General features: G+C 42.7%; 1 protein-coding gene across 1 annotated transcript; it reads left to right on the plus strand.

The window, feature by feature from the left end:
* Positions 1 to 1,540: 1,540 nt before the first annotated feature.
* On the plus strand, positions 1,541 to 10,144 carry LOC136316318 (microtubule-actin cross-linking factor 1-like). Its single transcript, XM_066248319.1, has 6 exons — positions 1,541 to 1,612; positions 2,211 to 2,372; positions 4,911 to 4,983; positions 5,616 to 5,711; positions 6,805 to 6,930; positions 10,032 to 10,144. Exons 1-5 carry the CDS (start codon positions 1,541 to 1,543, stop codon positions 6,813 to 6,815), a joined length of 414 nt encoding a protein of 137 aa, XP_066104416.1. The 3' UTR covers positions 6,816 to 6,930; positions 10,032 to 10,144.
* Positions 10,145 to 16,094: the final 5,950 nt, after the last annotated feature.

Consider the following 16,094-nt stretch of genomic DNA (forward strand, 5'->3'; position numbering starts at 1 on the left):
TTTATTAATTTTAATGTGGTGACATTGATAAATAAGGTCAATATGTTCAGGGAAAACATTTCCAGATTATTTTAACATTTGATTTACGTTGCATAACCCTCACGCAGTCAAATTGTCTTCTGTCACCTTCTATCTGTTTTTCTTTGTGCTCCTCCCCTGTCCCCGCCCCCTCTGTCCTTCTTCGCCCCCCCCTTACCATCACATTCTTGTCCATGTCTCTTGAGTCTCATTTTTATGTCCCATCTATGTATGAATTTATATAGTTCTTTGTTTTTTCTGATATACTTATTTCATTCCGTATAATTTTATCAAGGTCCATCCATGTTATTGTAAATGATTCAATGTCATTCCTTATGGCTGAGTATTCCATAGTATATATATATACACCAAAGCTTTTTAATCCACTCATACATTGATGGACACTTAGGCTGTTTCCAGATCTTCGCTATTGTGAACAATGCTGCCATAAACATGGGGGTGCATTTCTCCTTTTAGAACAGTCCTATGGTTCTCTTAGGGTATATTCCTACAAGTGGGATAGCTGGGTCAAAAGGCAGTTCGATTTTCAATTTTTTGAGGTATCTCTGTACTGTTTTCCACTGGCTGCACCAGTCTGCCTTCCCACCAGCAGTGCAGGAGAGTTCCCTTTTCTCCTCATCCTGGCCAGCACTTATTCTGTGATGTTTTGTTGATGAGCACCATTGGACTGGTGTGAGGTGATATCTCATTGTGGTTTTAATTTACATTTCTCTAATGATTAGTGATGTTGAGCATTTTTTCATATGCCTATTGGCCATCTGTATGTCCTCTTTGGAGAAGTGTCTATTCATTTCTTTTGCCCATTTTTTGATTGGATTGTTTGTCTTCCTGGTGTTGAGATTTACAAGTTCTTTATAAATTTTGGTTATTAACCCCTCATCAGAAGTATTGTCAAATATGTTCTCCCATTGTGTAGTTTGTTTTTTTATTCTGTTCTTAGTGTCTTTAGCTGTGCAAAAGCTTTTTAGTTTGATATAGTCCCATTTGTTTATCCTGTCTTTTATTTCACTTGCCTGTAGAGATAAATCAGCAAATATATTGCTGTGAGAGATGTTGGAGAGCTTACTGCCTATGTTTTCTTCTAAGATGCTTATTGTTTCACGGCTTACATTTAAGTCTCTTAACCATTTTGAGTTTATTTTTGTGAATGGTGTAAGTTGGTGGTCTAGTTTCATTTTTTTGCAGGTAGCTGTCCAATTTTCCCAACACCATTTATTAAATTAAAGAGGCTGTCTTTACTTTATTGTATGCCCTTACCTCCTTTGTCAAGTATCAGTTGTCCATAGAGCTGTGGATTTATTTCTGGGTTCTATGTTCTGTTCCATTGATCTACTCCAGGCTGTAAAATCTGACCCAGAGATTTGTTGTCTTTTCTATTTTCTCAGAGTAAGTGATCTTTACTTATGTGCAGACATAGCATTGACATAGTTGAAGCTATGCTATAAATATAGTTTACTTTTCCTCTAATTATTTTTATTTTGAACTTTCTTATCAAGGAAAAATGTCCCAGAATTTTCACACTAGTTATGTTGAGACTCCTGGGAAGCTGGAGACACAGTATTGTAAACTAAAGGTAAGTTTTGACTAACTCTCCTGTGTTCTGTTCATGGAGAATCTGCTTCCCTCCATACAACTCTGCCCTAGCTAGGAAAGCTCTGAGTTTGGCCCTGTTTTGGTTTTCTGTTAATTAGATTGTATCATTTACTCTGCAGTTGTTCATATGTAGTATAATATTTTCTTAATGGATCAGAACCACTGCCCCAGGAAGTTTTAAGTAGAACCTGTCTGAGCTGTCATGCTTTACAAAGCAGTGGCTGTGTGTGCTTTGAGACACCATACTGAAAGTTTGAGGTTGATTCGGAGGGGACTTCTGTGTTCTTCATTTCTATCACTCAGTGTTGCCCAGGGTAGGAATAGCTCAGGATCATTTTTTATCCAGGGAGCCCCACAAAGGCCTGGTTAGTTCCAGCTTTTAGTTAAAATTGACAAGGGCTCTACCGGGAGTCCTGTACCAGAATTGTACTACATTTAAGTCAATGGAGAAGCACCCAGAGATGTAAAAAGGAAGACAAAATTCATTTCCTGAATCATTCTTTGCTTGGCGGTCAAATGTGCTATCTTCTGTAGATGAAAGGCTGATGGTTTCACCTTGTAACCCTTGCTTTGTCTAGGGAACTTCTAGCTTCCGGATGAGGCACCTTCAGAGCCTGCATAAATTTGTTTCCAGAGCTACAGCCGAGTTGATTTGGTTGAATGAGAAGGAGGAGGAGGAACTAGCATATGATTGGAGTGACAACAATCCCAATATCTCGGCCAAGAAAAATTACTTCTCTGTGAGTCTAGCACAACATGCCTGTCATATTTCTGTAATAGCAGCAGAAGGAGACAGAGTGTCTAGTCTGCTGAGAGCTTGGGTTTCTGGGTTTGCATTCTGCTAGGTAGAAATAAGGATACTGTTTAACGCATCTGCACATGGGAGAAGTGGATGTGGAGAGAGAGAACTCGCACGCTAGAATGAGTTTGTTTAGAAAGGCAGTGTCTTGGGTTCACAGAGCAGCAGCCTGCAAGTTGTCATTTCAGAAGCAACATGGCTTGTGGTTAAGCTTATAGTCTTTGAAGTGAGCTAGTTCTAATGTAACTTCTTATTCCTCTGCTTACTAGCTCTGTGACCTTGGCAAGTCATTGAATCTCTCTGGATCTCTATAAAAGGGGACAATAATAGCACCACTTCAAAGTGTTGTGTAAAAGATTCAGTAAGATTTAATAAGCTAATAATCTTAGTATTGTTTAACTGAGGCCTCTCAGAAATGCTGAATTCTCTAATTCATTAAAAAACTTTTTGGTCTCGCCCTGGCCGGATGGCTCAGCGGTAGAGCGTCGGCCTGGCGTGCGAGGGACCCGGGTTTGATTCCCGGCCAGGGCACATAGGAGAAGCGCCTCCCCCCCCCCCCCCTGAAGTTGGAAACAGGGAGAGACAGTCAGACAGACTCCCGCATGTGCCCGACCAGGATCCACCCGGCACGCCCACCATGGGGCGACGCTCTGCCCACCAGGGGGCGATGCTCTGCCCCTCTGGGGCGTCACTCTGTTGCATCCAGAGCCATTCTAGCGCCTGAGGCAGAGGCCACAGAGCCACCCTCAGCGCCCAAGCCATCTTTGCTCCAATGGAGCCTCGGCTGCGGGAGGGGAAGAGAGAGACAGAGAGGAAGGAGAGGGGGAGGGGTGGAGAAGCAGATGGGCGCTTCTCCTGTGTGCCCTGGCCGGGAATCGAACCTGGGTCCTCCGCATGCTAGGCCGACGCTCTACCGCTGAGCCAACCGGCCAGGGCGAGAAGCGCCCATTTGCTTCTCCACCCCTCCCCTCTTCTTCGTCTCTGTCTCTCTCTTCCCCTCCCACAGCCAAGGCTCCATTGGAGCAAAGATGGCCCGGGCGCTGGGGATGGCTCCTTGGCCTCTGCCCCAGGCACTAGAGTGGCTCTGGTCTCGGCAGAGCGACGCCCCGGGGTGGCAGAGTATCGCCCCCTGGTGGGTAGAGCATGGCCCCTGGTGGGTGTGCCGGGTGGATCCCGGTCGGGCGCATGCGGGAGTCTGTCTGACCATCTCTCCCTCAGTTTCCAGCTTCAGAAAAATACAAAAAAACCCCAAAAAACAAAAAAAACCCGAAACGTTTTGGTCTCAATCTCTTCATTTGTGAAATGGGAAGGAAAATTCAGCATTGGACTATGGGACAGTATTCTTTTCAGTGCAAGATGGACACAAGTTAATAGGGTTACTTTTTGGTGTTTTTACTATTTCTACATCTCAAGAGGATTTTTAAACTTTTTTTTTTTTTTTGTATTTTTCTGAAGCTGGAAACGGGGAGAGATAGACTCCCGCATGCGCTGGACCGGGATCCACCCGGCACGCCCACCAGGGGGCGGTGCTCTGCCCCTCTGGGGCATCGCTCTGTCGCCTGGGGCAGAGGCCAAGATGCCATCCCCAGCGCCTGGGCCATCTTTGCTCCAATGGAGCCTCGGCTGCGGGAGGGGAAGAGAGAGAGAGGAAGGAGAGGGGGAGGGGTGGAGAAGCAGATGGGCGCTTCTCCTGTGTGCCCTGGCCGGGAATCGAACCCGGGACTTCTGCACGCCAGGCTGACGCTCTACCACTGAGCCAACCGGCCAGGGCGGATTTTTAAATATTTTGTAAATCCTATGCAAATAGGAAACTTTTTAACTAACATTTACATTATATATTTTAATTCTATGAATTTAGAGTTTATTTTAAAATATAGGCTTTTCCTGAATAGAGAGTGGTACAGGATTCTTCTGAGGTAAAGGAGACAGAATAGATATGATAATTCCTAGAACAGTCTGTATGAGAACAGACTATATAGATATAAAGAAGGTGCTTGGAAAGCATCAAGGGAGAGGGGTCAAATCTGATAGAAGAGCTGGCATCTAAAGTAGGTCTTGTAATGTTAATAGAATTCAGAGCCAGAAGAGGACACTACAGGCTATGGGAATAGTCTTAGCGAAGCCAGCCACTCAGGGTCTCCGGTTCACTGGTGTGTCAGGTCCTGTGTTAGGTGGGTGCAGGCATGAACTAGCCACTCTAGCCCAGTTTTGTCCTTTCTCTGCTTTCAGTGCTCATCCTATGTTCCCTCATTTACTCAGGTCTGGCGTGGGTCCCACATCCTTTGTGAATCATTCCTCAGTAATTCCAGTATTTTTGCTCCTTTCTGAAACCCTTTGGCATGTACTGTTCATGCATCTCATTTTGGCTGTAACCCAGTGCTGTAGGCTTTTAAAAAGGAGGGCAGGGAACAGAGCCTTTTCTTCACTGATATTGTCCCTTTAATAGTGCTTATTGCATAAACCTTTATTCCACTTTCAGGAGTTGAGAATGGAACTGGAGGAGAAACAGGATGTGTTTCGGTCTCTACGAGATACAGCAGAGCTGCTATCACGTGAGAACCACCCAGCCATGCAGACTGGGGGTATGGACTGGAGGGTGTGTGAGGGCCAAGTGCTCAGAGGCAGTTGTTATAAAAGTGTTCAAATCAGTGACTTTGTTCTGCTGAAAGACCTGGAGGAATGATGGGAACATTTGTCTTGGGTCTTCTTTCTTTTCATCTCAGCCCTCAAAAGACTGCAAACAGTTTAGATGGTCTAAGAAGAATACTATGAAAAACAAGAAGAGATATTGACTCCTAACTTCACGGGGAAAATGACTTGGACCATATTTTTTCAAGTAACTGCCCAGACAGATCCTCTTGTTGATGTGGTAGCATTGCCCAGAGAGGAAAGATGGTAGAGGAACTCAGGAGGGGTTTGTTTATGCCTGAGTTTTGCTGGCTAGATCCTTTAGTTGCAACTGAGTGTGGAGAGGCCTTTTCTGTGTAACCCCTTCTTACAAGACCATGTTAGATAAAAGACAAGCCTCTTGCTTACGGGAAGCACTGAGCAGGTGCCAGTCAAGTACCTCCATGTATCTTCTGTAGGCCTCCCTATCCTTAGGAGATTGTACTTGGAGGAGAGCGTTGTGCGTGTATTGGGTGTGTTGATTTCATGCTGCTCTGCCTGTGCTTGGTGGTTGCAGGCTTACAGCGCCGCTGTCCAGTCCCAGTTGCAGTGGATGAAGCAGCTGTACTTGTGTGTCGAGCAGCACGTGAAGGAGAACACTGCTTGCTTTCAGGTACGTGGGCTGTGTGTTTGTCTGCGTGTGTGCCTTTGTGTAAGTATGTGTGTATCAGAGACTGAGGAGAATATTTTCATTCTCTCAAGAGATTGTGTGTACGCGTGCATAACATGGGGAAGGCAAAGTTAATCTCACCTGTGTCAGTTAGCTTCTATTATATAAACCAGCACCCTAAAACTAAGTTGCTTAAAACAGCAATCATTTAGGTAGTTAATGATTCTATGGTTTGACACTTAGGGCTCTGCTCAGCTGCGTGGTCTTCTCATCTTACCTGGCTGAATCATGACTGCAGGCAGCTGGCAGGCAGGCTGGGGTTGGTGAGTCCCTAACAGCATCACTCCATGTCTGATGTCATCTGAGGTGAGGAGCTACAGGTCTGTATACAAGTCTGTAGCTCCCAGCAGGTTATTCTGGACTTCTCCACGTGGTGCCTCTGTCCACAAGCAGCCAGAGAGAGGGAACCCCAGCGCACCAGCGCCTGTCTGCTGCCTTGCTTAGTAACAGGCCAGTGGCCAAAGGAAGTCATGTGGCCATGCCCAGCTTCCAGGGGAGGAGAACTAGACTCCATCTCTTGATGGCAAGACCTATAGAATAACAGGGCCATTTTTTTTTCTACAGTCTCTCACAGAATGAAGGATATACTACTAGTTTTCAAATGAGGGTAGGCAGAGACAATAAATTATTATCTGTTTGGTTTTGCCCTAAGTTAAATATTCTTCCTGATGATTTTGTAATTATACCAACAAATTAAAACATTTGATAACTCAACCTTTAGGCTTTTGTGAACTATATGTCACAGCCCAGTGCTGTCACTAGTGAGAAGTCAAGAATGAGCAGAGCTTTCTGGGGGGGTGAAGCCAGCTGACTTTTCCACAGTGCTCAGCAGGCTTTGTGCTAGTCACCAGTAATAGTTCTAGGCCACGGCATCATAAAAGCTCCCGTTTATACTTCCATGGCCTTTGTAATGAACCTCACTGAGCCAGGAGAGTGTAATCGGCTCTGCTCGGCTCTGCGCAGTAGGCTGTCTCAGTTAAGGTCTTGGTGTTGCGTTGTAGTGAGCACAAGGCACCCCTCCCGTCTGTCCCCACAGTTCTTCAGTGATGCATGAGACCTGGAGTCTTTCTTGAGGAACCTCCAAGACTCCATCAAGCGGAAATACTCCTGTGACCATAACACCAGCTTATCCCGCCTCGAGGACCTGCTCCAGGACTCCGTGGTGGGTGTGGCATCAGTGGGACGATTACAGAAAGGAGCTCTGAGAAACAGGGTAAACCTGTCAGCTGCTGCTGTTTATATCCTTGAAAGCTCCAGGCAGTGGGTCATTGTTTTTATGTTTGGCTCACATTCAAATAGAGTTTAATCAGTTTGCTCCCTTTCCTTTTTTCCTTTCTTTCTTTAAAGACATTGCTAATAAGATTCCTTTGGGTACATTATTGAAGTAAAGGCCTAGTCATCTCCCCTGAGCCTCTTAGCGCTCATCATACTTTCTTTGCCTTGTTCCTGTCTGTTTCAGTTCTGTAGTTGGAACCAGAGATGAGGTGTAGAGCAGGGGTCCCTAACTTTGTACACAGGGGGCCAGTTCACTGTCCCTCAGACTGTTGGAGGGCCGGACTATAAAAAAAACTATGAACAAATCCCTATGCACACTGCACATATCTTATTTTAAAGTAAAAAAACAAACCGGGTACAAATACAATATTTAAAGTAAAGAACAAGTAAATTTAAATCAACAAACTGACCAGTATTTCAATGGGAACTATGCTTCTCTCACTGACCACCAATGAAAGAGGTGCCCCTTCCGGAAGTGCTGCGGGGGCCGGATAAATGGCCTCAGGGGGCCGCAGTTTGGGGACCCCTGGTGTAGAGCAACAAAAGTAGGGTTGAAGGGGATTAACTGACAACAGATTCTTTTTCACTCAGAAAACCCCTATGAAACTAGACTTGAGCCAAATTTGTCTTCCTTGGCAATTTTCTTTTGGTAATGATGAGGTACTAGAAAATTGAATTTAATTAAGGACATTAAAATCTTACTTAGAGGTAATGCTATATTTCCCAGTTTATTTACGTAACAATATTTACTTTAAAAAAAATAGTATTGCCCTGGCCGGTTGGCTCAGTGGTAGAGCGTCAGCCTGGCGTGCAGAAGTCCCGGGTTCGATTCCCGGCCAAGGCACACAGGAGAAATGCCCTTCTGCTTCTCCACCCTTCCCCCTCTCCTTCCTCTCTTTCTCTTCCCCTCCCACAGCCGAGGCTCCATTGGAGCAAAGATGGCCCAGGCGCTAGAGTGGCTCTTGGCCTCTGCCCCAGGCGCTAGAGTGGCTCTGGTCGCAACAGAGCGACGCCCCGGAGGGGCAGAGCATCACGGCGCATGCAGGAGTCTGTCTGACTGTCTCTCCCCGTTTCCAGGTTTTGTATTTGAAAAATACAAAAAAAAGAAAAAAAAGTATTGCATTTAGTATTTAACCCAAATCAATTTTACCTTCATTTCCTCCAATGAACTGTCCCTTCAGGAGTGCTGTAATCAAATCAGCAGGACTACTTCCATTTATTGAATGTCTATTACGTAGAGTTGGCAAGACAAGGCTCAAGGTACATCTCTCAGTAAGAATGAAATATGTTTGTAATAGAGAAATTACTTTTCCTGTATGAGAAGCCAGGGGACCCTCACACTTCAATAGAAGATTATAAATAAGAAAAGCAGAATAACTCAAAACAGTGCCATTTGTTTTGTGGATAAGACTTGGGCACTTATGAATGTTGGTTGGTGAGGAATTATAAACCTATGAATGAGTTTGCATTCAGTGTTTCACCTGGGCAGATAATCTGTTAATTTGGAATGAAGGGTAAAAACCTGACATTTCAGATGTTGTCTCTACAGTGTCTCTTTCGGAGGTACTTCAGGTGTGAAGGAGGATTATAATAATCCTTGGCTGTTATCTCCTCCCTCCCACAGAGTGCCTTCCTGTTGTAGGGTAACTCCTCTGCAGTTGTTGTCATACCTTCTCTTCTCGAGGGTCGCTGCTCTGTGCCCTCCTCTCCAGGTCAGGGGCATCGGGTTGGCGGCATCCTCGGGGCATGGAGTCACCTGGGTCTGCTCCTCAGCCTGTCCTCAGCTTTCCGGCAGGTTCGGGAGCATCTGTCCTGGCTTCCGGTTCTTTTCAGAACTTTTACCACGCTGAGCACTTGGTGTCTCGAGTTTGAGATGTTTGGCTCTGGGTTAGACAGAAACTGACATCTTTATTGCAAGGCAATGACATGGGTGGATGAGCTTGCAAGTATGGAACAGTGAGGCTGTCTCCCTGATAGAGATTCCATTTCTCTTTCTTAACTAATAAGTTCAAGTTGTATTTCTTCCAATCATGCTCCCCGGGACAGGCACAGGTAGTTTATTTAAGCATTTCTTTTTTTAACTTGCATATTCTTAATTCCTTAATGACATTCTTAACATTATTAACTCTTTACTCTCATTACATCTATTTCCATCCTAAGAAAGCCCTCTTCTGGGGAGTTTTTGTACTTTGAAACGGGCTCAAAACATTTTGGTTAATCTTTTATGTTAATGGAATTGGCAGTAGATCGCTACCAATTTCGTTGACAAGAGGTTCATTAGTTTTTAAGATACTTGGGTTTGCAGAGACTTGAGAGTTTTAATTTTGCATGGTACTGCTTTCAAACCAATCAAATTTACATGATTGTCACACAGCAAGGCACTAAAAGGTGAACCCTAAATCATTTGTCGCAATGCCTTCACCAACAGTATTGATTTGTAGATTGTTGGTTGGAGAGCTAAGATCTTTCTGGAGAAAGTTTGACTCAATTAAAAAAGTAAAATATTTGTGGTGGATATAATTTAAAATTTTTAAAGAACTTAACTGTAGCTTCTCCTAAGCAGAAGGCAAGAACTGGCTTTTCCCATTTAGAAGTTGAATAACAACAATAACAACATGGTTGTTATTATTTTTAATTTCTGTGTTGTTTGAACTTTATTTTGGGGAATCCTTTGCTAGCTTTATAGTTATATTTGGCAGCTAGAAGTTCTTTTTTATTTTTGTCTTTTATTTTTATTTTTTGCATGTAACTTTTATGGTTCCTTGAAAAAGGGCACAGGGAAAAAGCTGCAAAATTGAGTCCAAATGCACTTGGTGGAAGACAGAAACGGTCTCTCCTTCTTCCTCTACCCTGGTGTTTCTAAGATGGCTCCACTAACAATTATTTAACTGAGAAATGACATTCTCTAAGGGAGTGGAGTATTCAGTTTTTGTTAGTCACTCTGAGAAGCAACATTAGTGTCTTTTTTATTTTCCTCTCATTTTGTAGGATGAAAAGGAGCAGCTTATACAGTCCAAGAGTTCTGTTGCCAGTCTTGTTGGGAGATCAAAAACAATTGTTCCATTAAAGCCACAAAGTCCTGACCATGTGCTAAAGAGCACCATTTCTGTGCAGGCCAGCTGTGACTACCGGCAGATCAAGGTAAGCAGGAGGAATGGGTATTCTGGCTCTAAAGGGAAGTGAGGGACAAGGGAAGCTTCCTCATAGAGTTATGACAGTAAGGAAAAATCAAATGATAAACAGTGGGGTTTTTTGTCTGTTTTTAAAATATTTATTTATTTATTTTTTAAACAAAGACAGAGAGTCAGAGAGAGAAATAGACAGAAACAAACAGGAATGGAGAGATGAGAAGCATCAACCCTTAGTTTTTCATCTTTGTGACACACCCTAGTTGTTCATAGATTGCTTTCTCATATGTGCCCTGACCACGGGCCTTCAGCAGACTGAGAAACCCCTTGCTTGAGCCAGCGACCTTGCATCCAAACTGGTGAGCTTTTGCTCAAACCAGATGAGCTTGCACTCAAGCTGGCAACCTCAGGGTCTCTAACCTGGGTCCTTCCGCATCCCAGTCCGATGCTCTATCCACTACGCCACCGCATGGTCAGGCAAGAGACTTTAAAATTTAGATTTTTTTTTTTTTTTTGCATTTTTCCAAAGCTGGAAACGGGGAGGCAGTCAGACAGACTCCCGCATGCGCCCGACCGAGATCCACCCGGCATGCCCACCAGGGGCGATGCTCTGCCCCTCTGGGGCGTCGCTCTGCTGCATCCAGAGCCTTTCTAGCACCTGAGGCAGAGGCCACACAGAGCCATCCTCAGGGCCCGGGCCATCTTTGCTCCAGTGGAGCCTTGGCTGCGGGAAGGGAAGAGAGAGACAGAGAGGAAGGCGCGGCGGAGGGATGGAGAAGCAAATGGGCGCTTCTCCTATGTGCCCTGGTCGGGAATCGAACCCGGGTCCTCCGCACGCTAGGCCTATGCTCTACCGCTGAGCCAACCGGCCAAAGAATTTTTTGAACAAAGTCATTAAGTGGAAGAAAATAACCAAATTCCTAAACTGACAAGTAAAGAAAAAGACCAATGCCAAATGGAGGGGAAAAGGAATTAAAAACAAGTATCTATTGAGAGGATTGCATTCATTATGTACAGACAAAAATTGCACTCCAAACATAAGAGAATTTTGGTTGTCTAACCTGAGCTGTCCGTTCTCCTACCCTCTGAATAAAAGAGTCTCTGACTCATGGATTTTTAATAAAAATTTCTAACTTTTCTATTTATTCTGTTTATTAAAAATACAAGTAGACCTTTTTTACTTATCATAAAATTATCTGGTTAAAGCTACAAGAGACCTTGGAATCATTCCATCTCACCTTCTTATTTGATACATGATTTTTGTAGGAAGAACTCTGAGTAATATTTATTTGCATACAGAAAACAGTGTTTTCTGAACATAGCTTGGTGAGTGCAAGGAGCACTGCCCTGTGACTTAGGAATTCCTGGCTGGGTTCTGAGCACAGACAAGGGATGGATCAGGGTCTCTGACTGCACTCAGTCCCCCCTGGCTGGGTTCTGAGCACAGACAAGGGATGGATCAGGGTCTCTGACTGCACTCAGTCCCCCCTGGCTGGGTTCTGAGCACAGACAAGGGATGGATCAGGGTCTCTGACTGCACTCAGTCCCCCCTGGCTGGGTTCTGAGCACAGACAAGGGATGGATCAGGGTCTCTGACTGCACTCAGTCCCCCCTGGCTGGGTTCTGAGCATAGACAAGGGATGGATCAGGGTCTCTGACTGCACTCAGTCCCCCCTGGCTGGGTTCTGAGCATAGACAAGGGATGGATCAGGGTCTTTGACTGCACTCAGTCCCCCCTGGCTGGGTTCTGATCATAGACAAGGGATGGATCAGGGTCTCTGACTGCACTCGGTCCCCCCTGGCTGGGTTCTGAGCATAGACAAGGGATGGATCAGGGTCTCTGACTGCACTCGGTCCCCCCTGGCTGGGTTCTGAGTATAGACAAGGGATGGATCAGGGTTTTAGACTGTACTGTTCCTCCATCCACATGCCTGTGGGGTCCTCCCTGCTAGTCATAACCGCAGTCTCATAGCTCTGGGGTGTTTTGACTCAATTTTATCCCCAAGAATTGCCCTGTGAATAAGACTTTTATTACCTTCTCTACTTTCTTTGTCTTTTCTCAACTCTCATTACTCACTTTTTTTCTATAATAGTTTTATATATTTCTATTAGTGATAGATGTAATGTGATTCAGATGAATATTAGTCAAGAACTTAATTTTTTTCTATAAGAAATTGGGCTTACTTTAATGTTCTTGTATTATTATTCCACTCATACTGGCTTTGAAGATTTTCCCTGGGTGACACCTTATGTTTAAAGTGTCTTCTACCTTTCAAGTTTTATTTCTACAGCCACAATGTTTCTAAAATTAAACCTTCTACACCAATAATTTTAGAATTAGAATTATTCATTTTAAAACTCAAAATTCTATACAGCATTATTGTGGTAAGCTAACAGATTTTAGTCAATTATATGCACACATTATACCTGGATGAATAAATTGTGCAGTTTATTTCATATGATCCCTACCATATAATGTCTGATTGTCTAATTGTACTAAACATATTATAACTCTAATATAGCCATATATGATATTATTAGCAAGGACATGTTTGCTATAGTATTTATTTCATGCATACATAACTTGTCATAGAACTAGCTTGTGTTAAATTGTGACAAAGATACCTCTCTTCACTTTCCCTAGTAAATTCTTAAATCTTTAACTTATACAGTTGTCTGTTGCTAAGAACACCTTACAATGTTACGCTTCCAAAGCCCTTCCACACAGAGAAGACGGGAAGCATGACGTTACTCTACGGGATGCACACTGCACTCTGAAGGGGAAGCAGCAGTGTATTTTTGGCTGAGAGGGAAGGTGCTGGGGTCCAAGAAGCTCTGACAGGGCTTCCTAAGAGCCAAGTTCACCTCTGAGTCCAACTCGTCTGGTGATTGGACTTTGACTAGGGGATGAACCTGGCACAGCCTGAATTTTCTTATCCATAAAATTGAAAAATAAATTTTACAGGTAAAGCAAGTAAAAGCATATTACAAATAAATTATAAAGCAATGTATAAATGCCATGAACTACTTAGCTTTCTTTTATACTTCCTGTAATGCCTTTTTACATGCCCACTACATACTTTTCAATAAATGGTGACATGGAATTTCTATCCCCGGTCAAATATAATTATCTCTTCTAATGAGTCACTTTTGGGGAGTTGCATATATATCCATCAAATTTTACTTCTTAGAGCAGTACTGGAAATTCAGTTACAGTATTTGAAAAGCACTTTTGCCCTTGGATATCTGGGATATAACATTTTATATAAATTTTACAAGCTAGGTACAGGACTACCTTGTAATATTGTGTATAGATTTATTGAAACACAATTGTATTTTATTCTTACAGTTTTATAGCTTCATAACATGTTTTGTTTTATTTTTCTCCCTTTGACAAGGAAAAAATCTTGGTCAAAATCCAGCTGCGTTGTTCATATGGTATTCGCTCAGCCAAAATTGGCTCCATAGTGTTGGAATCTTTTCTTCTTTCAAACAAGCAAGACCAAATAAGCACAGAGTTATTTTTTATTTTTTCTGTAAAAATTACAATTATTTTGCTTTTTAAAATTTCCTTGGCAAAATATTGACAGTGAGGACATTCATTGTCTGGATATTTGAGAAAGATTTCTATTTTCAAGTTTCCTAGAAAAATTCTGTTTTTTGGGAGTCATCTCAAGGCGTTTATCACAGTTATTTTATTATATAGAGTTTAAATATATACTTAATTTTATACTTGTTAAAATATAGTATAAAAATAGATTTGCATATTATCCTCAACAAAAATATACCCCTCCAAGTTTCTAATTTCTTATTTTCTTCTTCTCCACTTGCCTCCATGAAAACAGTAAATTTTTACAAATTGTCTATGAGCAAGTCCTTGTTATTTTAATTCTAGTCGCTGGACCCAAACTTCCTTAGAATATAAGTTGCCCTAGGATGTTTGGATTTTATTTTCATATCAAAGACTCCTCTCTAAATCTATGTCAATCATGCTGAATGAGCTGCACTGTGGTCAGTGTACTGCCCCCAGGAAACGGAGGTTTTGCTGGTCATTGTGTGGCTTTGACTTCATGACTGGAGGTGCTGACTGAGTATCAGGCCCGACCCCAGACTGCACATCATGGGCAACATCCTTGCAATGATCACAATCTTCTGTCCTCTTCTCCTTCCTCCTCTTACTGCTCCTCCTCCTCTTCCTCTCTCAATGAAATCAAAGGCATGTGGCAGGCCGTTTTCAGTAGTGCCATGCCCCCTGAGTTGCAGTATTTATATTTCAAAAGAAAAAAAATTAGGTTGTGATACCAGCCTTTGAATGTAGTCACATTGAGTACTTAATTATCAAACACCATGCATTTTGAAGTTTCTAAAAGGTTGTAAAAAATCCTCCTTTGAGGGTAACGAAAGGTCAAGTTTAGAAAGGGTCTGTTCTTAGATGGGTCTGACAATTCTAAGAGACCAAGAAAGGAAGATTTTGTTGTTGTTTTAAGACATCTTAGTAGGTTTTACATCTTGAAAGAGAATATGAAAATTTTAAAACCATGTTTTTTCTATTTACGAAAACAATGCACTCACTTTAAATGCCAAACCTGTCACACTTTCCTTGTTTTTCTGTTTCCTTATTAAATTATATATACAAATCAGAATGTAGGGCTTTAAAAATTACCTGTTACTTGTGTGTACACCTCATTAATTCTATATAAATAATTCATTTCAGAGTATTAGTGGTTAAATAAATCTAGAATAACCATCAAAATTCTAAGGAGGGAACTTCTACTCAGTATAATTTCTTTTCTAATACCACAGTAAAACTTTCTGTTCCCAGAAGACGGGAATCAGACATAAAGTTAACTCACACCATCATATCTCTCTGGAGTCCACATTTTTGCATGCAGAAAATCAGCACCCTGCAACAGGGACAGCTGCTGTGGTAGCAACCCTGTAATTGTCCTGGGTGAACTCCCAGGAGAGTGAAAGAAACCAGGGTAGAGAAGGAAACACCAAAGCTCAAAGAGTTTCCCTTGTTCTAAGTTACTTCAACACTTAATATCTGGACATTGCATATGCTTGAATTCAGAGTTTATAATTCATCTTTTATTAGGGAAAGGATGTTGCAATTTTTTTATCTGCACTTTTTTTTGTTTTAATTGAATTATTATTTGCTAGCTGTGAGAATGAGGCGGCACTCGAACTCCAGGTGTGCAGGCTTTATTAGAGGAGAAAGACCTGCTGGGGCGCTTCTCCAAAAGAAGGGCCCCCAAACAGACTGAGGTAAACGTTATAGGGTTTGGGATAGCCTCGAGCAGGGTGTGCTGGTATGCTTGTCTTTCCGGAATACTCCTCTTTGGGGTGATTGACCAGCTTCCTGGAACCCCTCTGTCCCAGGGGCGATTGTCTGGTAATTAAGGGTGGGGTCAGGCAGCCAAGAGGAACAGCAAAAGGGCAGTTGTAATTCATGTATCTATCATTCTCAACTCTGTGGTTACATATAAAAAAAAGCAGTTATTAATTTTATAATATAGAGTGAGGGGTGGTGAGAAAGAGGAGAAAAAAATTGGAAAATTATTGTTTCTTCTGGACAGAACGCAAGAAAATAACTGTGCCAAGCCAAGTCCCCCATCCAGTTAAGGAGGTCATCAATTTCTGTGCTATGAGGTCTAAACTAGGCAATATTTTTGAAAACCTGAGTAAGGATGTAAAAATATCTTGAGAGGTAATAATTCTTAGTTCCTTGCTGTGAGTGCCAATTGAACAGGGTGACATGGTGATACATGGTCTCCTGGATGAGCCTCATGAGATGTGCTGGTCTGGTTCCTCTCGAACAGGAGGACATGTGGAGATTTTTAGAGACAGGGAACCTGTTGGTGTAAGTTTAGAAGGACTGAATATGTGTGGTTAAAAGGAAGGGGGTTTGGAGAACATTCAG

The sequence above is a fragment of the Saccopteryx bilineata genome, chromosome 12, assembly GCF_036850765.1.
Source record: "Saccopteryx bilineata isolate mSacBil1 chromosome 12, mSacBil1_pri_phased_curated, whole genome shotgun sequence".
NCBI classification, from domain to species: domain Eukaryota; kingdom Metazoa; phylum Chordata; class Mammalia; order Chiroptera; family Emballonuridae; genus Saccopteryx; species Saccopteryx bilineata.

Bases quoted from the DNA above. Each gene is read 5' to 3' on its own strand.
- LOC136316318 (XM_066248319.1), top strand. From the start codon at position 1,541: ATGTCCCAGAATTTTCACACTAGTTATGTTGAGACTCCTGGGAAGCTG. The intron at 1,613-2,210 runs GTAAGTTTTGAC...TGCTTTGTCTAG, and splicing joins CACAGTATTGTAAACTAAAG to GGAACTTCTAGCTTCCGGAT. The intron at 2,373-4,910 runs GTGAGTCTAGCA...TTCCACTTTCAG, and splicing joins CCAAGAAAAATTACTTCTCT to GAGTTGAGAATGGAACTGGA.